The sequence below is a fragment of the Onychostoma macrolepis genome, chromosome 13 (genome assembly GCF_012432095.1).
Source record: "Onychostoma macrolepis isolate SWU-2019 chromosome 13, ASM1243209v1, whole genome shotgun sequence".
Lineage (NCBI taxonomy): Eukaryota > Metazoa > Chordata > Actinopteri > Cypriniformes > Cyprinidae > Onychostoma > Onychostoma macrolepis.
In genome coordinates, this window is record NC_081167.1 from 16577543 (window position 1) to 16599175 (window position 21633).

The 21633-nt window shown below is 35.3% G+C and overlaps 3 protein-coding genes across 6 annotated transcripts; all 3 read left to right on the forward strand.

Annotated features, from left to right (window-relative positions):
* The first annotated feature begins 1999 nt into the window (after positions 1-1999).
* On the forward strand, positions 2000-3911 carry LOC131552495 (calcium homeostasis modulator protein 2-like). Its single transcript, XM_058796322.1, has 3 exons — positions 2000-2189; positions 2464-3076; positions 3180-3911. Exons 2-3 carry the CDS (start codon positions 2531-2533, stop codon positions 3561-3563), a joined length of 930 nt encoding a protein of 309 aa, XP_058652305.1. The 5' UTR covers positions 2000-2189; positions 2464-2530; the 3' UTR covers positions 3564-3911.
* Positions 3912-6613: 2702 nt separating this feature from the next.
* On the forward strand, positions 6614-12264 carry si:dkey-51a16.9 (RING finger protein 122). Of its 4 annotated transcripts, XM_058796684.1 has the most exons (7): positions 6622-6987; positions 7087-7624; positions 9861-10017; positions 10366-10408; positions 10495-10536; positions 10965-11047; positions 11435-12264. In XM_058796684.1, the coding sequence occupies exons 3-7, from the start codon at positions 9908-9910 to the stop codon at positions 11553-11555; spliced, it is 399 nt and encodes a 132-aa protein (XP_058652667.1). In that variant the 5' UTR covers positions 6622-6987; positions 7087-7624; positions 9861-9907; the 3' UTR covers positions 11556-12264. The 4 variants fall into 4 exon arrangements, with proteins under 4 accessions (XP_058652669.1, XP_058652668.1, XP_058652667.1 ...); XM_058796686.1 differs by having other exon boundaries at positions 6614-7624; positions 10968-11047; XM_058796685.1 differs by lacking the exon at positions 7087-7624 and having other exon boundaries at positions 6617-6987.
* A 5757-nt stretch (positions 12265-18021) lies between these two features.
* Positions 18022-18432, forward strand: atoh7 (atonal bHLH transcription factor 7). The gene has a single exon (XM_058796696.1). It carries the CDS (start codon positions 18022-18024, stop codon positions 18430-18432), a length of 411 nt encoding a protein of 136 aa, XP_058652679.1.
* Positions 18433-21633: the final 3201 nt, after the last annotated feature.

Genomic DNA, 21633 nt, shown 5'->3' on the forward strand with positions numbered 1-21633 from the left:
CTACAATACAATACAATACAGCCAGAGCTTCTACTGACAAAAATGATTCAAATGAAAGTAAATCCTTATTTGATCCATTGGTATTATTCATTTTTGATAGGTAGAACACAGATAGTTAGAGTTACTCAGACATATTTGAATTCAATAGTTACTTATTCAGGAGTGCCCCAGGGGTGTGTGAGTTGACCTTTTCTTTTTACTTTGTATACAGATGATTGTAAATCTGACAGTGTAAACACATACATACTGAAGTTCTCGGATGACACAGTGTTATTGTCTTTATTGGGGAGTGAAGATGATCTCAGTATGCATCAGTATTGTACAGATAGATTAGTGGAGTGGAGTGGTGTGAGAGGAATTCACTTGTTATAAATGAAAAGAAGACAAAGGAAATTATCTTTGGAGTGACTATACATAATACACCGATTGAAATAGTGTCTGCATATAAATACTTGGGTGTCTATGTTCACACTGCTTTATCATGGAGTGCACATATAGAGTATGTTTGTTGTAAAGTACAACAGCGTATTTATTTCCTCAGGAGACTAAGGTCTTTTGGAGCAAACAAACAGATTTTGCTCATGTTTTTTCAATCTGTAATACAGAGTGTTGTACTATATGGCATATATGCTTGTATAGCTGTCTCTCTGCACGTTCAACTCAAAGCTCGACTGGCGAGATTGATATCTAACTGTTCTAAGATTGTTCTAAAAGTCTTGAGCCAAGTTTTCATGAGTTGTACAAGAAGAAAATGTTGTCCCTGACAGGTAAAATTGTCTGATTCTTCCCATATTCTGTATGAGGAATATCAACTTTTGCCATTGAATAGAAGACTGAGAGTACCATATGCCAGATTGAACAGATTACGTAAATCTTTTTTTCATCAGTCAGTAAAATTAATTAATCAGAATAGGGGTTCTAAGTAGGCAGCAAGATTCTGAGGAATGGAAGATACTTAAGTTTTTTGCACTGCAGATGGATGTGCATCAATGTGTACTTTTGTGTGTGTGTATTGTATTGTGTAATATGTACTGCTGTGAATTAATGTTAGACAGTAAACGCTATGGGATGCGAGACAATATTTGGAAGAAATTCCAACAATAAAGAAAAATTGAATTGAAATTGAATTGAAATGAAAGAGATCATATACTGTAAAACATCCTATATGTTTCAGAACTCAAAAATTTCTTGTTAGTCTAAAACAGCTTATATTGAAACTAATCTGCCAAAACGACAGGTTGTGGAATGTGCCTCTTTATGACATAATAGTGTCGCTAAACATGGCCTTCTCGGAAGATAATCAACGCTTGCTTCTACATCACTACCTGTTTAGCCCCGCCCACCAATTCGCACATATAGTGTAGATAACGAGAGAGGCGAACACGCAGGTCTATGCAGAAATCAAACGATAAAGATGGCTCCGAAGACAACAGGATGCTGTACAGTGCCAAGTACAGTGCCTTCTGATACCAACGATAGGAAAGAGTGGATGAACTTTATTTTGAATGAGGTTTCAGACCGCATCAGTAAGAACTCTGTCTTTTGTTCACTTCATTTTATCGTGGATTCATTTACTAATAAGGCACAATTCGACACAGGATGCAACATTCCTCCCATCCTGTATTTTTTCCACCACATCCCTTAAGGGGCTCCCTAATATTTTGACCCAGAGTTGGAGTAAATTATATTTTATACTATTTTAAAATCTATTTTTAATTGTCATAACACTTGAGGACCAGAAAAAAGTTTCAGTCTAGTGCATTTTGAAGAGCCATTTTGTGTTAACACATATTTGTTGCCAGTATACTATCAGTAATAATACCTTGTTTTCATTTTTGTTTTATCTCCCAATATGCAATAATTATAGGGGGAATTAATTTAAAAGACATGCTTTGCTTAATGTGGGGAGGTGATTTGATTTATGACGTTGCCCAGCTTGTTTTAGTTAAATGCTCATACTTTCCACTGGGGCTGGAACCAGATGTAGTTCCTGCTGATGATTCAGTGCTGCATGCACACAACAGACAGAGCGAAGGAAAGACCTCACTACTTCAACACAACCAACATGAGCTACCTACAGAAAACTCATTTGTTTTAAGGACTTCTGTTGCTGACTGCATTTGTTTGTACATATTTGTAAAACTTTATGGCTGTTTAGGGAGACCATTTGTACCTCATTGCAATGGAATGTAAGTCTCTCCGTTTCTAAATAGTTTTTAGTTTCTAATTCAGGCTCAGTGTCGTGCTGAGACTTGCCCAAAGGGTCTTTGTTTAGAGCGCTTTTCTGCATGAAATCGGTCTTTGAATTGAATGTTTATCTCATAATCTTCTGATTTGTACACATGCATATTGTTTATGTATCTACGTTTCTCTAGTTTTTAGAGTCTGTTTCTGCTTTTCTGTATAATCGTGTCAGATAACAAAGGAGGACTCTTCACTCTTCTGTCTTTGTCGGTGTTTTAGGTTTACTTTACAGAGACTCTCTGAAAGTTTAATCTGCATTAATTCACATTGAGAAAATCAGGACAAGATGGCTGCACTCATCTCAGAAAACTTCAAATTTGTTGCGCTCTTCTTCAAGAGTAAAGATGTCATGATCTTCAATGGCCTTATAGGTTTAGGGACAGTAGCCAGTCAGACAGCATACAATATTTTAGCATTTAACTGTCCGTGTTCACCAAAGAAGAATTACCTGTATGGCCTGGCAGCTATTGGTGTGCCAGCTCTGGCTTTCTTTGTCATTGGGGTGATGCTCAATAGAAATACCTGGGACGTTGTGTCAGAGTGCCGCACCAGAAAATGTCGGAAATTATCACTGTCTGCTGCTTTTGCTTTGTTGGGCTCCATTTTGGGGAGAGCAGTTGTTGCTCCCATCACTTGGTCAGTTATTTCCCTCCTGAGAGGAGAGGCATATGTCTGTGCTTTAAGTGAGTTTGTAGACCCCTCTTCTTTGGATCATTTCCCTCCTACAACAAAGACTCCGGAGATCATGGCCCGGTTTCCATGTAAGGACGTACCTGCTCCATTTATGAACTACTCAAGAGTGATTGAACGCCAGCTAAAGTATGAATCACAGGTATTTATCACTGTAATATAGTCTTGTTATAGTCCTTAATTAAATACACTTCTAATTTCATTGGGCATTTACTGAAATGTATAACCTCTTCTTTTTTATCTAGTTGTTGGGCTGGTTGATGGTGGGAATCATCTCCCTCTCTGTTTTTCTGCTCCTCTGTATGAAACACTGCTGCTCTACGCTTGGCTATCAGCAGGAGGCGTACTGGACCCAGTATCGTTCCAACGAACAAACTCTGTTCCAGCGTACAGCTGAAGTTCATTCTAAATACCATGCAGCCGAATGTGTCAAGAACTTCTTTGGCTTTGTGGCTTTGGAAGATCAGGAGAAGCAGCTACTAGAAGACTGCAAGGGAATCAAGAGTGTCATTCCCAGAACGGAGTGGAACCGTGTCACTGGGGTTTACATGTACAGAGAGATTGAAGACACTCCGGTGTACAGCCGCTTAAACAAATGGGACATGTATACAAAAGAGAACAACTGTTAGGTGAATGAAAAACATTTTGTGTGTTCTCTTTTAAATATCCGTTTTATACATTCAGAATTTTTCATTTATTGTTTGTTTTTTATTGCTTTTGTTGTTGTTGTTGTTCCTTCGTGGTAAACATGCTTGAGTATTATGTTGATATTTGTCACTGAAGGCTGTAATTCAGGGTGTTCAGTTTCTTCCTTTTTAAGGATAATATGATCTTAGTAGAGAGGTGATTGGCAGCTTAAATTGTTGTATTTAAAAGTGTTAACGCACAATGAACTATTTAGCATCTGTTTTAAGAGACATGATGTACTCTCAGGTTGAGATGACCTCTTGTTATACTTTGCTAAGCAATAAAGTGCATCTGACAAATTAGTGTCTAATGAATTAATAATAATGCCCACTAAAACATATTTGCTATAACAAAACAGAATAAAAATATGCTTTTCCATAAAGATGGGGGGAAAAAACTGTTTAGATGATGTTATTAACTAATACTGACATGTAATTTATGTCATTTAAGAGAGTTAGCAGATGCTCTTATACAGAATGACCTACAAAAGTGCATTAGCACCATCACATATGAAACCATTGTGATAAACAGACGGCAAGCATGCATTTGTAATGCTATCTACAATTAAAGAAATGCTTCCTGTACAAATACAAACAAGTGCTCCCTAGTGAAAACAAATATACTAAAATGTATTTGAAATACATTTATTTCATGCTAAGTATACTACATATTTATATACTTATTAAAAATACCCTGCAATACCCTTTTGGCATACTAAACTGGTATACTTAAAGTGTGCTAATTTGGAACAACTAATTTTGTACTTAATGCACTTTAATTGTGCAGAAGTACTAAAGTCCAACTAAAGATACACTGAAGTATATTTTGATTGTGCTAAAGTGGAACTATTGCAAGTATACTTCAGGTACACTTTAAATATCTTGCATTTAAAGGTCGAAATTATTCAAAGATCATACAATCCTCATCTGTATTGACATTAAAAAACATTTTAGGCTCAATATTAAGAAATGTGCATTGTGCACAAGTGGTACTCCAAATAAAGTTTAATTAAAAGTTTTTACCAAAAGCATTAACCTTTCATTGCACATTAGGTTCTTTGTAGTGGAAAAAAATCTTTATATTAAAATGTTAATCACAAAATGGTCATATTAAGAACTGTTTACTGAAACTGTGGGAGGGTACAGGATCTTTGATTGCCTTGAAAGCTAGAACGGTGTTTTGAACTTGATTTGAGCAGGGATGGGAAGCCATGGAGGCAGCGCAGCAAAGATGTGACATGGGAGTACTTGGGAAGGTTGAATATCAGCCGGGCTGCAGTATTCTGCATGAACTGCAGAGGTTTGATTGCACACACTGGGAGGTTGGCCAGGAGTCATTGCAGTAGCTGAGACGACAGCAGATTGGGGCCTATACCACAGTCTGACATTATGTTTTGCAGGAGGAATCTGCACGATATGACTGTTGTTAGTATGGGGGTTGCAGTTGACAGCTCATTGTCCAGTGTGACACCAAGGTTCTTGGTTTTCTGTATGGGTAAGATGGTCGAATTGTCTATTGAATTGACAAGGTCTTGGCAAGGGTGTTTCTTGGCTTGAAGGAACAACAGCTTGGTTTTTGATCATTTCAGCTTCAAATGATGGACGTTCATCCAGGCAGAGATGATTGCCAAGCATGCAGTGATTTGTGAGGGTACCTGGTTGTCAGAGGGTAGGAAAAGAGAGGATCAATAGAGCATTGTTTAAATGAAATTGCCAGTTTAACAGAAGCCATGAGAGGTGATCACATGGTAACTGATTTGGTGTACGGGGATCTTTGTTCAGTGGGGTTGTTGATGAGGTGAAGTCCTTTCATGATATCTGATCATGGGCCCAGTTAACTGAAGCTAAGAAAGATTTGTTGGTTCACAGTTGCTGGGTTTACATCCAGTGCATTAGAAGCAACTTTACCAATTCAATTCTTAAATGTGCATCAAAAAGCTCACATGACTGCATAATTTGCTCAGAGAAGAGAAGAAAATAAAAGATTTTATTTTCATAGGTTTAAGAAATATTCCTGGCTGAATTTAGTTCAAGTTAGTTAACCACAAGGTTCAAACAATATGTTAACATGATTTTTTTGAAAATTGCTTTGCCATTTTTGCAACTTTGTTGGCATGAAAATGCATTGTCATAAACAAAAATGGTCTAAACACCTTTAAGCACAAATAATACTCAAAACCAAAGAATTTCTAAGAAGGATTCAGTTAATTCTTTAAATTAATAATAATTTAAGTGGTTTCATAAAATTACAAGCTTCACATTTCTTTAAAATCTTCCAAATGTTTGCCCCGTTTCACTTTAATTGTGAAAAAAAGGTCAAAGTGCCTCAACACTTTTTTTTTTTAAATTAAAGACAACAAGGCCAAACATTTTTGTCAGTCGACATTATGCCACAAATTCTATCGATTGAGCTTAACTTGACATCTTCAAGGAAATTTAACAAAAGCACCTTTTACATAACACTCTGATATTGTGCAACATGAATCACCAGTTGTATATATCCTGAGTTAAAAACACTCACTAAATCAGTTGACTTAAACTGTGTAATTAGCTGTGTTTTGTTTATTTGTTTGTTTATTTATTTATTTTTGCAGTGACGAAATGACTGGCGTCACTGCTTCTGTCACATGTTCTTTTTTCATTTTTTGCTATACGGTAGGGTTGCTCTCAGAGTATCCTTCTATTCTATTCTATTCTATTCTATTCTATTCTATTCTATTCTATTCTATATTTTTCCTCTTGCTTCACACTCTCACTGTTTTCCCTCTGTAGTCTCTTGCTGTTTTGGTGATTGCCAGTCGAGCAAAGTGAATCAACCCTCGTTCCCCTCCCAGCCTTGTCTTACACAGAGTCATCAGGGAGAGTCTGACTCGGCCTGCCTGTCTGCTCGCCTGGCCACTGTCACCTCCTAATAGCCTTCAGCTGGAGAGAAATAGGATGAAGAGAGAGAGCATAGGATAGAAAGGGAGAGGGGGAGAGCGAGGAGGGGGCGGGTGAAAGGAGAGCTGTGATCCAGACAGCGAATCACATGAGCAGAGATCTGTTTACAAACTGAGCAGGAGAGAAGTCATCGGCACCATTACGTGGAGGCAGGGCTGCTGGAAAAGGCACAGGAAACGAACAGGAATCTCATCACTTTGTCTGGAAAATGCATTTTATCCTTTGTGTCTCTGTAGCAGAGAAGCCAGACCAGATGGTGTGAGGAAGACACAGCTTTGAATGGGCTGCATTCACAAGCTCTTGCTCTGACGGCTGTGTGCCACCGCTCTTCCTCTTCCTTTGTTACCAGGGAAAACGCTTGATTGTAACGTGAGGGTGATAATCTTGAGCGAGAAGACTAGAGGAAAGTGGCTGACGGCAAGAAGGGGTGAGCCTTGTGACAATGTTTTGAAAATAGACAAAGAAATCTGTGACTCTCTGTAATGTACATTGTCTCTCTCACTGTTTTGTTATCGTGACTCTACAGAGAGGTAAAAAAAAAAATAAAAATGAAAAAAGCCAGTGACAACAACTTCACGTCAAGCGGAGGTAGATGGTGATCCATTATCGATGTCAAAGACACATTGCAAATCTGGTTTTGGATCATGATGCTGGAAAAAAAGAGCGCATGGTGTTCTTTTAACTTGCCTGTGGTTGAACGAAACCTTTTAGATACCAAGAAGTAGGTGTTGATGTTTGTTGCCGTGTTGACACAGGTTTCAACAATGACTGACTTGGCTTTGTAAATGTTTCAACACAAAGAAAACAAAATCGCCCTGCCTTCCTCCATACGCCAGTGAGGAGCTGGTGGGTGATCGTAATGTGTTAACCAGAGGCACTGAAGATTCAAAGCCGTGTTTTTGTGGTAGGAGTTTTGGGAGTGTAAAACTTGTATTATTCATCTGGTTTTGAGTGAGGGGATCAGCCCACTCCTTTGGCCCGGTTTCAACATTGTCTCCTTGGACACAAGTTACTGGATCGTTTGGTATAGTGGAGCAATCTAGCACCTATCCAGTGGTGTAACGGTGAGTATGAATCATAACCCCCTCCTCCTCCTCCTCTTCCCTTCATTTCTAGTGGCTACATAATCTGGACAGCTCCATAATCATGTGTTATTCACAGAGCCCCGACCCTCCCACTGGCTTTCTATCAATGTTTAACTAAAATCCTCCTTATATTACTTCCACCCCCTCCTTCACCTGAAAACCCAAGCCTTTTTACCTTTCTCCCGGTTGGCACACTCTCTTCCAAGACCTGAACTTGTGCGCAGCCTAGAGAGACACACTATGTGTCTGTATCTGTTTTGTGAGACACAATATTGTGTGGTTGTTTGGCAGCGTTCGACCCTGAGGTCAGTTATTATTGTTTTCCCCCAAATGGTGCTTCCTGGCTGGGTTGGTGAGGCCTTCAGATTTCTTGCCTCCCCCTCAACCCCTCACAGAAAGACCAGATGGTGGCTTTATGGCAGAAAGGCTGCACCACTAGTGTTTGTCTTTCTGCACAGACTTGGCCAGGCTTCACTCTCGTTGCCAAACGCTCTCTTGCTCTTTCTTTTGAAAATGCAAATCTGTATACAGTAAGAAAATTGATGGTTAATGGTTGAATAATAAGACATTAAATCCATAACTTGCATTTAAAAGGCTTGAAATTCATTCATGTAGTACATTGTCACCCCATTAGGATCTACTGGCCCTCAAGCACCATTTATTTCTGTTTTCAGTTGTAGTTGATTGATACAGCTAAATTTGAGTGTCTTTTTACCTTTTCTTTAACTCCGCTTTCAAAAAGAGCACTGAGATGTTTGAGTAACTGCAGATTGCACTAAATAAATACAGTTTTAATTTATTAAAACATACCGAAGAGCTTGTGTATATATAGCCAAGCACAACAGCATTCTTTTTCTACTGCCAAATATATATAATTTATACATTTAATTAATTGTATTTTTGTAGCCAAGCACAACAACAGCATTCCTTTTCTACTGCCAAATATATATAATTTACACACTGAATTAATAAATGTTATTTTTTGTAGCCAATCACAACAACAGCATTCTTTTTCTACTGTCGCTGCACTTCAGCACAATGGAGCATTTCTTGTCTGCTTTTGTTTCAGTCGGCAAGCACAGTGCAGTGAAGTGTGGATGTCTATTCTTTATGCTAATAGTGTTTGGGTCTATGGCAGTTTGAAAATACTGACCGACATGTTACAGAAAACATTTATATTTTGTCAGAGAGCCCAGAGGAATATTCTCTCTACCAAATTATAGAGGCAACTGATCCGTTTTGGATTCAAAGATACAACTAAAAGCATTGTAACGTCATGCTGACTGGTTTTGTGTTGCTATTTACTTGTATTGCCTTAGGATATAGGTTAAACCATTGTTGTCTAAATAATGTTCACTGCTCTGGAAATTCTCCAATGTGTGATGAAATAGCTTGAACCCAAAAGTCAACATGGTACACTTAGCAAGGACTTTTGGAGGACTTCTTCAAGACTTGATTAAGTAAATAAACAGCTAGCTAGCCAGCTTAATAAAAACACAAGATGACACGTTTTTTTCCATCACAACAAAGACAAAGACATAGTATGGTTACATCAATACACTGCATGAAAATTCGGTTGAATTTTGTATGTGCACATTAACAGCTGTATTTTGCTGTGATTTAAAAATGACATAATAAAATGTATTGACATACTGTTTTTAGACATTTTAAGTTGAATTTTTACCCTCATAACTTTTATGAGGGACAGAACCCAGGTGCAATCTATAATAAACTGTACAGTAAATAATAAACTTTAAAACATAAGCTATTGCACTTATCTGTTGAACACATCATCCGACACCACTGTGACATCTCTTGTTTTTCAGTTTTAAAAGATGTATTACAGTGAAAAGTTCATGCTGCTCAGCGAGGTCCAACAATGAGAGCAGTGTTACATGGAGTTGAGAAACACGAGGACAGTCCGCAGGCTCACAGTATGCAATATGCATGCAGGGGCCACTGAGAAGCGCACACGAGAATCACAGTGATGTGTGTTGTCTTTCAAGGGTCTGACAAAAAGAAATATCCGACCCACTCGCATAACAGATTCACAATGTCTATGCTTTTATTCCATTTCAATTGTGTATTCATTTTACTGATTAAAAAAAGGATGAGCAAAAATAAATCCTAAGCAGTCTTGAGCTCCCATGACTCCCACTATAAACACTAACAAATATTGTTGACAAAAATCATGGTTTTGTTTGTTCTCTTGCAGCATGCCTATGTGACGCAGATTAACAGATTATAGTCAAATTCTGCAAAATGACCACAGACATCACCGGTCGTCTTCCACTCAATGTCTATGTCATCATTCTTGGGATAGGCCTCTTCATCTTCATGTTGAGCATGATCTTCTGTTGCTACTTGTTCAGGTATCAGCAGTTAGTAGTTTCAAGAGTGAAAGTGCTGTGGGTATTTACACAAAATGAAGATAAATAGCTGTATTAAGCATCACATAGCAACTGTATTTATGTAGCATTTTATTTCATAGACAATGGTAATTCATAGTCCTTTCCATAGGAAATAATAAAGTAAGTAAAAATATAATAAAAGTCCATTTCAAATTATGAAAAAGGAAAAACAGAGAAATGAAATTTAAAACAAAGGGGAAAAAATTTAATAAGCTGAATGCATTAATACATCAAACTGCTGTAGTGAAAGAATGTGAAGGAAAACAGATCATTTTTTAATGTATGTAATGCTACATTTTTATATTTCAGACTGAGGCGACAGGGCACACAAGAACAATATGGATATAATGAGGTAATTTATTTATTTAATTTATTTATACGCACATGCATATGCTAATTATAAATAATATTATTAAATAAAATATTTTCTTCTTACAGGTCATTCTAAAAGGTCCAGGGAAAAAACTGAGTCTTCTTGGAGTAAGAAACTGCTAAAACAATACCTTTAGTTCAATGTAAAACTCTGACATTGCTATAATTTACTCACCCTCATGTCATTTCAAATCTGTATGACTTACTTTCTTCCGTTGAACACAAAAGAATTTAGGCTGAATATCCAAGCTGATTTTGGGACTATCCATCAACTCTCATATTCCTTATATTAAAAAAAGCAGCTTGATCATTCTGCTGCATAATTTTTTGTTCCAGCAAGGTTTGGGATGACAGAGTGAGTAAGAATTTAGATTTTTAGCCAACTATCTACATTATTGTATTAACAATGTTTGGAACTATTACAATTGTTTAAAATAGAAAATATAAATATTTAAATAAAATATAAATAAATTAGAAAATTAGACCTCTGGCTCTGGCTGTCTCTGTTTTTTCATCCATTCTTTTTCACTCTTCAGCAGACCTGTGCAGTTTGCCTGGAAGAGTTTCGAAGCCGGGATGAACTAGGGGTTTGCCCCTGTTCTCATGCGTTTCACAAAAAGTACGATATTTTACCATCTGGTCACATTACCCAACATTTCACATTATCTTTCTGTATTCTGAAAATAAAACATCAGGATGCTGTAAACACTGATTGATACTTTACAATTTGAACATTTAAAACAACACATTCCTTCAAAAACATCCAAGCATGTAGATTCCTGACACAGAATGTTGTTAGAGGCACTAAACACAAGAACCACAAATTAAGCTGCAACTTAAATATGAGTATTGGTCTTGAATAACACCTGTCAGACTTTTGGTTATTCAAAAACATCCTGCAGTTTCAGCCTGTCATCTTGTGATGTGGCCATAAAGCACTTGAGTCTATAGATAACTGATGCATAACAAACCCGTCTCTCCTCTTTTCACTTTGTCTCCTGCTCAGGTGTCTGGTGAAGTGGCTGGAAATTCGCAGCGTCTGCCCCATGTGCAACAAGCCCATCTGCAGGCTCCAGCCAGATCCTCCGCAGGGGGCCGAAGGGCCCCAGAACCCCCTGGAGGTGTGACAGAAGAGGGACGTCGCTGCTCAGAGATAGGCAGGCTCTCACACACCTAAGAACAGCGTTAAAAAAACACCACACCACTGGGGCAGGCGGGCGGACGGACAAGTCCCAAATACACAACAACTGCCCCTGTCCACCAATCACCAGATTTCTCCTGCATAGATGGGGGGAGGGAGGGGAAGCGGGATTTTCCCAGTGGAACTGATCTGATGTGCCGTATTGTTGGTCATAATGTAGCTTGCAGCAAGATAAATTGATGCCTTGTGGACTCCAAACAGACAAATTTTCAGACCAGGACAGTTGCACAAAAAATGAGGTCTGAGTTGACACTGTGCAATATGTGTGAATTTGTAGTCTTCGTCTAAGAGAGACTATGGTCACTATTACTACCATAAAGAGTCATGTTTAGGAAGGCCCAGTTACAGAACCCAAAGTGATGAGCAGCTCAGTGGTCAGATTCCTGACCTTAAGATTCAGTGAGCTCATCAGATTTTACTCTTGCCAATATTTTGACGTTTGACACTCATAAATGTGTTTGTTTAGAGTCACGGAGGTGTTCTGAGTGCTAAAGGGAGCTCATGGTCTTGATGAGAACTCACGCTGTAATTCAGAAGCCTCAGAGTCAGATTGGATGAAATTTGGCTTAATTTGAGTTATTTAAGGTGGATGTTTTGTACTGTACATTGCTCTCAATAAAATGTAAAGTTTCTGTGATGGAACAAGTTTTTGTGTTCATTCACTATGTAAAACAATTTTAATTTCCATAAATAGATAACTTCTTTACTTAAGAACACCAAGGATTAGCAATATTAGCAATTTATTGTTAGCAATAAATTGCAAATGACTCATTTAAAGATATGATGAACATGTTTAAATGAGGTCTATGTATATAATGTATATTGTATACACACAATGTATATTGTTCAAAAGTGTGGGGTCAGTAATGTTTTTTTTTTTTTTTTTTTAAGAAAGCAGTACTTTATTTAGCAAGGATGCTCATTAAATAGAACAAAAGTGGCTGTTAATACAATTATGGTACAAAAGATTTCTGTTGTAAATAAATACTGTTCTTTTGAACTTCCTATTCATCAAATAAACCTGAAATTTTTTTTTTTTTTTTAAATATATTAAAATAGACTTTTAAAATGAATTTAATATTTCACAGTATTACTGTTTTTACTGCATTTTTGATCAAACAAGTAATGCTTTGGTGAGCCTAAGAGATTTCTTTCAAAAACATTTAAAAATCTCTGTTCATATTCAGAGGGAACAGTACTAAACTGAAGATACCTTTCTAATTCTAGAAATGACCCGTTGGTGTAACCTAATGTCGTCAGCATTTTACTGTGTACATTTCCCTTTAAATCCCATCCTTAGAACATTCCCCATGACTCAATGCAAAGCAACAAATAGGAACTCATGCCTTGTGGATAACTTAATTATCTTGTTTGAATTGCTCTGAATTTCATATTTGTTGTGCTTATTCCTAGTCCAATAATCTACAAAACACAGTGATGAAAGTCTTGTTATTCTAAAAGCTACACTGATGAGCTTTCATGATCTCTCTGACCCATGAACTTGCTAGAAGCAGCTGAGGAACACAGGGAGATTTTCTCTGAGTGATGGACAAGCATGTTATTGTTCTTTGTCTGTGACTTTCTTGCTTACATATGGTAGTATATACTTGAGGATATCTGACACTTTGCCAAGATAAAATATTGCCAATATACACAAGACTAGCTTCACAGCTATGTCAAGATATAAGCATTTTATATGCGTAATTACTGGCTTTGCTTTGTAAACACACATTAGCATGTGCTAACAATGCTATGATTTACACTAGCTAGACCAGTGAGCTAACCACATGTTACCAGTGACTCACACAGCTGTGAAACACTTTCTGGTGCACAAACTGCACACTGAACACTGTGAATCCCTCTGACTACCTGTGGATATTCAACATAGAACCTTCCCCTGTCTGCATAAATACTTAAGAGGGAATTTTTTATCACATCAAGGAGGAAATGAAGAAATGTACTTCACTAAATGATTAAATTAGATCTTGTTTGTGTAGTAAAATGAATTAAAGCAAATGAAAACAAATTACCTTTAGTAACAGATGGTGTACTTGGGTGTTTTCTTGGGCGTACATTACTCTTTTTGTTTTCATTTGATTACGACGTTTTACAATTAAAAGCAGCGAAAATGCATTCACAAACGCTGAAGAGAGTACTGAGCACCACCTGGAGGTCAGAATCATGTCTGACAATAGGCCACATTCAGCCAGCAAACCTTCATCAAATTTCTAAAGCATTTATCAAATAAATACATAAATAAGACCTGTAGACATGGAAAGAATGAAAAAAATAAATAAAATCAGACACAAAATGAAGTATTTTGTGTTTATTTTTAGAAGAATCTTCCGAACAAAAAGAAATGAGAATATCATCCAAAAATTGTTCTAAAAAATAACTTTTACAATAACCACAAAACGATTAGCCGATCTACAAAACCACAAAACCATCTACTTGTCACTCATCACGTAGGCTATAATTACAATAACATGAAAACAGTTACTTAAAAGAATGTTTCGGCAATAAAACTCTTAAATTTGTATTACTTATGTCATCCAAAACAAACGAAACCAGCAGCCTCGTTCGCTCTTTGAAGAAGATCCTAATGTTTTAGTAACTTTGGTAGTTTGCGGTGTTTTTATATGGATGGTGTCGATATTTATCATAAAGTAATGTAAACAAAGACTGCAACAGAACACGAATAAGAAGGACTATTGCTTATCAATATCCACACCTAATCGCTAATCGAGTATTTCCACTGATTATGTATTAAGTCTATATAAAGTGTTTTTTTTTTTTAGATGTGTCACATGGGTTGAATAAAGATGAGTGTTTTGAGCACAGTCATCTCAAACCTCTCTCAGCTGCATTGCTGCATCCCAATTTTTATATAGCCTAACAGCGAAATTTACTGGGTTGCATAGTGGGAAACATTAAATCTGATGAAAATTTAAAAGAAGGAAGGAAGTAACTAATTATAGAACAATATGCATGTGTTTTATCTGACAGCAGGACCATGGGGGGCCATATGATGCTGGGAGCCAACACCAGTTTACAGAGATTGCCAAATATTTTAATTCACACCATTACAGGAAGAAGGAATGTACTTTTAATTAGTGCATTTCAGTTTATCAAGACAGCTATATGTTCTATAACATTATCCTGATATAATCTAACTTTTATCTGGAAATTGCTTTATTTTAAAACCAACACGTTTCCTTATACAGATCTGTAAACTACTGTATATGTAGTGGTGGTTTGAAAACAAAGTCCTGTTATTGTGGATGTCACTGCCAGCATACATAGCATACTTAAAATAGATTTTGGTTCCAGTGTCTTCTGGTCACTTATGCTGCCATTGCTGTCATTTTTCTGTATTTCAAACTGAAACCAAACTGCTGCAAAGTGATAATGAAAATTATTTGTGAGTAGCCTCGTACATTTACACACACACACACACACACACACACACACACACACACACACACACATATATAATAATTATAATTATTATATATGCAGTACATACACATTACACATATTCATTTTTGTAACCAAGCACAACTACAGCTTGCTTGTATGATTTTTATGATAATAATTATAAATTATTAATTAAATGTGTTAATTTTGATTAATGACAAATGTTTTTTTTTCCTATCTAGGTTCTTTGCTGTTATTATTATGCAGTGCAAATCTTTAATTGTCCTAGAGTAAAAAAAAAAAAAAAAAATTGCGATATCTGAATGTTAAACAAATTAAAAACGACAACTCTGTAAGGCTGTTATGATTAAACAGTGCTGCTAAAGTAACATTTTCTTTTGCCTTTTGTTTTGCATTTTATGAAATCTGAAACATATTTCTGATTATTTAAATCTGTTAATATGTACATTGCATCAAATAAATATACAATACTTAAAGAAAAAAGAAAACAACATGTACATATGTTTCCATAAATAATAATAATTTAATATAAATTGATTCTTTTGTCTAACTGACTAGCTACAATAAGACGTTGCTTCATTGACCAGTTAAGATTAAACATAACTAGAAGGGAAAAAAAGGTTCAAATAGGCATGAAATTACAAGCACCTTGCTTGACCTAATTACAGTGACTAGCCTCGTCTCACCAGATGCCCTATTTTGATGGTGTTGGTGGGGTGGGGGTTAAATTCTCATCTTCTATAGGGGTCGGTGTTTGCACAATATGCCTCACTTTTCTCTATGACCTCATTGGTCAATATGATTTTTCTATAAATTTGATCAAAAATATCTTTAAATGTCTGTGTTTGAAGTCTGCAAACCTCAAACTGTTCTCCAGATAGAAGTGAACCTTAGCTTAGCATTATCTTCTTGTCAGCGGTTGTTTGTTTGATACAGTTTACTCGTAGCTCAGAGCTCAGAACACACTAATAAAATTAATAATATTAGTTTTCATTAGCAGTATTGATGCAGACTCATTCTCTGTTTTAGGCCTGTGGTTTGGCTGTTAAGGAGTTTAATCATCGCAATAGATTGTCACTTTTCCTTGTGTTTGGAGGATTACACATTCGATTTTTAGGAACATTTTCTCCTCTGGAATCAATGGTAACTGCTTCACGCTTTAAATGAAAATCAGATTTACTAAATCCTGGCTTAAGCTGTTAAACTGGTAATATACCTTCTCACTTTCCCCTCTTCAAGACTGAGTAAATCTATAATCTGCTCAACATTGTCTCAAAATTACAGGCCTAGCTTGTAACATATGGCCTTTTTGCATAGGACAGCCTCTGTCTCCAGACAAGCCCATCATGTGAATGAGTGAAAAACAAGGCTGTTCTACATGTCTGGACCAAGCCCTTTAAACAAGACAAGCAGCAGCTGGCCAGCCATGCCAATCTGCAATCAATGAAATCAAACCAGTGGATTGGGTTTATATGCCCAATTGAACAGCAAAATTACTTGTCCAATGCAAAATGACCTGACAGCATGAGCTTATATGGCTTGAACCACATGAATTATGTACAAGATCTTTAGTACACAAAACTGATGTACTGATATACGTATTTAGAGCACATATTTAACATAGAATGCTACTTTATGCTTGTAGGAAAATATTGAAAGAGAAATACTGTATTTTTATACAATGATTTTACTTAATGTATTTTATTAATATAATGTATATAATTAATATTATATTGTGCATTTTATTTTTATTTATACTGGATAAAGCTGCAAAATGTATGTTTTTTTATTCAGTCAGTGTCAAAGACAGATTTGCCGTTTTTAATTAATATATTAATCTAAAAACATGTCTTTAATATTAATTAAGAAAAAAATCTTCCCACTGAACTATTAAAGGTAGCAATGATGATGAGTTTATTGCTCAACAGGCTTTAGGGTGAAACTGTGACTGAATCTACCCGTTTTATATGATTCACGTTGAACAGATTGAGATAGACAGCTTGCCGAAGACTTCTGTCTATCTCAGTCCCATTAAGACACTTAAATCAATTATTTATTGTCCTAGAAATGTTTTTCATATGGTATTGTCATTAGTTTACTTCAGTAGTTTAAAATCCAATCTACTAAACATACAAACTTCATTTTCACAAGTTTATATATTGATGTTTATATATAATATAAGAATGTTTTATTATATTAACTTAAATATTCAATTTGTTTTCATTTATTTTTTTATTTATCTAGCTATATCAAATATAATCATTGTAATATTTAAATATCACTTTAATACAACTAACATACAGTATATAATATATTTATAGAAAGAATATTACATTATTAATTAGTATTAATGATTATATTAAAATGTTAAAGTCTTCATAAGACATAAAAAAAATAAATGCACATTTTGAGAGCTAGAATTTAATGGCAAAATCAATACAGGCAATTACTTGCAAACAATTTTCTCATCTAAGAAATGCAAAGATGTCATGTTTGCTTAAAGATGCATGCACTTTTAATTAGGTAATGGTCCTTGTCATCCACCCCTGGTTGATGCAGTGGCCCTGGCCAGATGGTAAGTTATCTATGTTTTTAACGCATGGTTTCAGTGATAGACCAGCCAAAGTTAATTGGAATGTCATTAAAGTTTGAGTTAATGGGGGGTGGGCTAGGGAGCTAGTTTGAGTGCTCTAGTCCTGCTGTTGGATATGTGTGTTTCATTAATAATAATGGATGTTTGGATGAAGCAATAAGGGTGGGGCTCCACCTGCTGCCACCTGTTAAAACTCTATATAAGCATCAGCCATTCTTATGGCAGAGCAGAAGCACAACTATCTGGATTTACTTCACTACACGGACAACAAGAGGAACATTGCGTCTGAGGAAATTTTCCACCTCAGAGGATCCGTTTACAAGACCAGCGTTGGCCTTTGAGGACCTTTGGCCCAGGAGTCATGAAGCCCCGCAGCCCGAGCTGTGCAGATTCAGGGTCGGAGTCGGACTCCAGAGACCCAGAGAAGTTTGAGAGTGCCATGCGGCGGAGGATGGCGGCCAACGCTCGAGAGAGGAAGAGGATGCAGGGCCTGAACACCGCATTCGACCGCCTCCGCAAAGTGGTTCCTCAGTGGGGTCAGGACAAGAAACTCTCCAAATATGAGACGCTGCAGATGGCCCTGAGCTACATTATGGCCCTCAACCGAATCCTGACTGATGCCAGCAGACACGCAGCTCCTCAGAAAGACTGGCTGAATCTACAGTTTGACGGCCTACAGCCAGAGACCTATTCTTGCTTTATGCGCTATAACTCTCCTGTGGAAAATGACTGTATGCACTCCTCCTTCTCCTATCACTACGAAAGCCTCTAAGCTCTCGCTGACTGATAAGCAATGGTGCGTTCACTTGTATCTTTTTTAACATAGATACAGCAGTCAGTAAATATGTTTGTATTACTGTGTAATATTTTATGTTTTTGGTTCTGGAAATCAAATGATTAGCTTCATTAGAGTCTGACTCATTCTAGGAGTAGAGTTGCTTTAATTGTTGCAAAAAAGGACATGTTTTTCTGTGCAATTGTAGAAAATCTTTCATCAGACATGTTGTAAATGATGACTCGATAAAATCACATTTGTAAATTCATCTTTAAGTCAGATGTTTGAATTTTTCATTGTTTTGTATCAAATCTTTGTGTATAGTGTGTTCAGTCAAAGCTGAAATCATTCAAAAAAATACACTGATCTTATTTTGCCAAAATGGCATCCTAAATTGTTGTTCCATTTTTTTCATTGTTATTTGGTACTAAAAAAAAGGATAATAATAATATATATAACGATAATAATAATAATAATAAAATAAAATAAAAATAATAGTAATAACAACAACAATTATACAATGTTTTGAACAGTAGGTGAAGTGTTTTGAGCTGTAGTTTACCCTGTGATTAAACATGTATTTGTTTATAATGCAGTTAATCAGTACAAAAGTAAACACAAAGACTTTTGAGTCAGTTTAATTTTTACTTCATTTTAAACATTTCTTTCAAATATTTTACATACTAAATATTAATTTATAAATTCTTTTTAAATAATTGTATAAAAAAGTATTTTATAAAAACAATCCAACTTTAAAATATAAAATAAAACACCTTTGAAGAGTAAAAATAGGGAGAAAAGTGTTACTTTAACATTACTGTACTTTTACCCTTTTAATCTTAGAGTGTATATATATATATTAGTGCTGTCAAACGATTAATCGCATCCAAAATAAAAGTTTTTGTTTACATAATATATGTGTGTGTACTGTGTATATTTATTATGTATATATAAAGACACACACATACAGCATATATTTTGAAAATATTTACATGTTTTTACATGTAAACATTTATTTTCATATAAATTATATCATATATAAATATATTTAATATATAAACGTAACACATTTTTCTTAAATATATACATACATGTGTGTATTTATATATACATAATAAATATACACAGTACACACACATATGTAAACAAAAACTTTTATTTTGGATGCGATTAATCGTGATTAGTCGTTTGACGGCACTAATATATATATATATATATATATATATATATACTCTAAGATTAAAAGGGTAAAAGTACAGTAATGTTAAAGTAACACTTTCTCCCTATTTTTACTCTTCAAAGGTGTTTTATTTTTATATTTTAAAGTCGGATTGTTTTTATAAAATACTTTTTTATACAATTATTTAAAAATAATTTATAAATTAATATTTAGTATGTGAAACATGACTCAAAAGTCTTTGTGTTTACTTTTGTACTGATTAACTGCATTATAAACAAATACATGTTTAATCACAGGGTAAACTACAGCTCAAAACACTTCACCTACTGTTCAAAATATATATATATATATGTGTGTGTGTGTGTATGTATATATATATATATATATATATATATATATAGGAAGAGTTCAATTGCAAAAACAGATAACTCAGTTTTAAAAAATGTTCAAAAATCATGTTTTTTTTTTTATCCTGCTTTTCAGTTAATATCAATAAATATGGGTTGGGTTGTTTTGATTAAATAATAATAAAACATAATAAAATAGTATTAAAACATGATTTATGAAAATTTATAAAAACGTTTTACAAAACGAGTTATCTGTTTTGCAAATAAACTCTTCATATATATATATATATATATATATATTTTTTTTTAATATATATATAGTCTTTGAGTAACACTTTTATTTATATCCTACATTGTAATCTACAGGGAAAAAAAGATCATCTGTAATGATATGCACACATTTTCCTCAATTTTACAGCAGATTTACTATAAAAATAAAATAAAAATTGAAGCCCAGGTACAGATAAACACATTTCAGTGAAGGCCTCTGTGTCCCAAGATAAGACGGCACCAAACAAATGACAGTTCAGTGAAGGTAGCCAATAAATAATGTTTAAAGGACTGAATGACGTCACGCTTGAATTGCGCTGTTTACAAAGCCACTTTATAAGAGGAAAGACAATTAGATTCACTTATTATTTAAATAACCAAATATTCAGATCATTTAATTTTGGTTTAAATCAACAAAAGGTGCAGTATTCAGAGTTTAAGATCACCAGGGGAAAGAAGACAACGTATATTTACAGACAGAGTGGCTCAAACTTGACTAGGGCAGTCCTCATAGCCACTCCTAATTTAGAGAGGAGATTAAACTCTTTGCTGTCCAATGGCTGTGTATAACGTGTCCTTTCAGTGCTAATGAGGCGTGAACGGCCAGTGCTCGACCGAAAGCGTGTAGGCTACATGAAGCTAGAAACACCCATCTTAATCCGTTTAGCCTCAGCTGTCATTATGACCAATCATCCTGTCATGAACACTATAAACTAATCTCAGTCAAAGACACTTCCTTGCATTTTGTTACTAATATAGGCCGCTTGAGGTCAAGACATTGCTCATTTTATTTTCAACAAAAATCCTTCATCGTGCTACCATATTAATAAATCTCTCAAATATTAACATTTGAATGAGAAACAGTCCCCATGGTGCTTGAATAGGCTACAGGTCTCATGTTTCCTTGCCATTTATAAACTCCGGAGGTGCCACAGAGGGGTGCTAGGTGATCTCGGAAAATTTTAGAGTCTCAAATGAAAAAATAAAAAAATTAAAAAAATGTATATCTCCCCTACTTGCAAAATAAACGCATCTTTAAATAACAGTCTTTGCCTTTATATGCAGATTCACAAATAAATTACTATTTTACATTGTAACATTTATCTTATTATATATATCCTATTTCTTATATTCCAATACTGAGTAAAATATTTTTTAGGCTACAAATACAGAATAAACAGACACTGTTATCTAAATATAAAGTACATATTTTCAGATAATATTTCAATCAATGGTTTTTGATCTAGTACAATGACAAATAAAAGCTATAATCATTTAATTCTGGTAATAATTTAATTACCATTTCTGTGCATCTTTATTATGAAGGCATTGATCTCTGTTTTTCAGCACGTCTATAACAATGTGCCGCAAATTCACATTATGTCTGTATTGTCAATAACG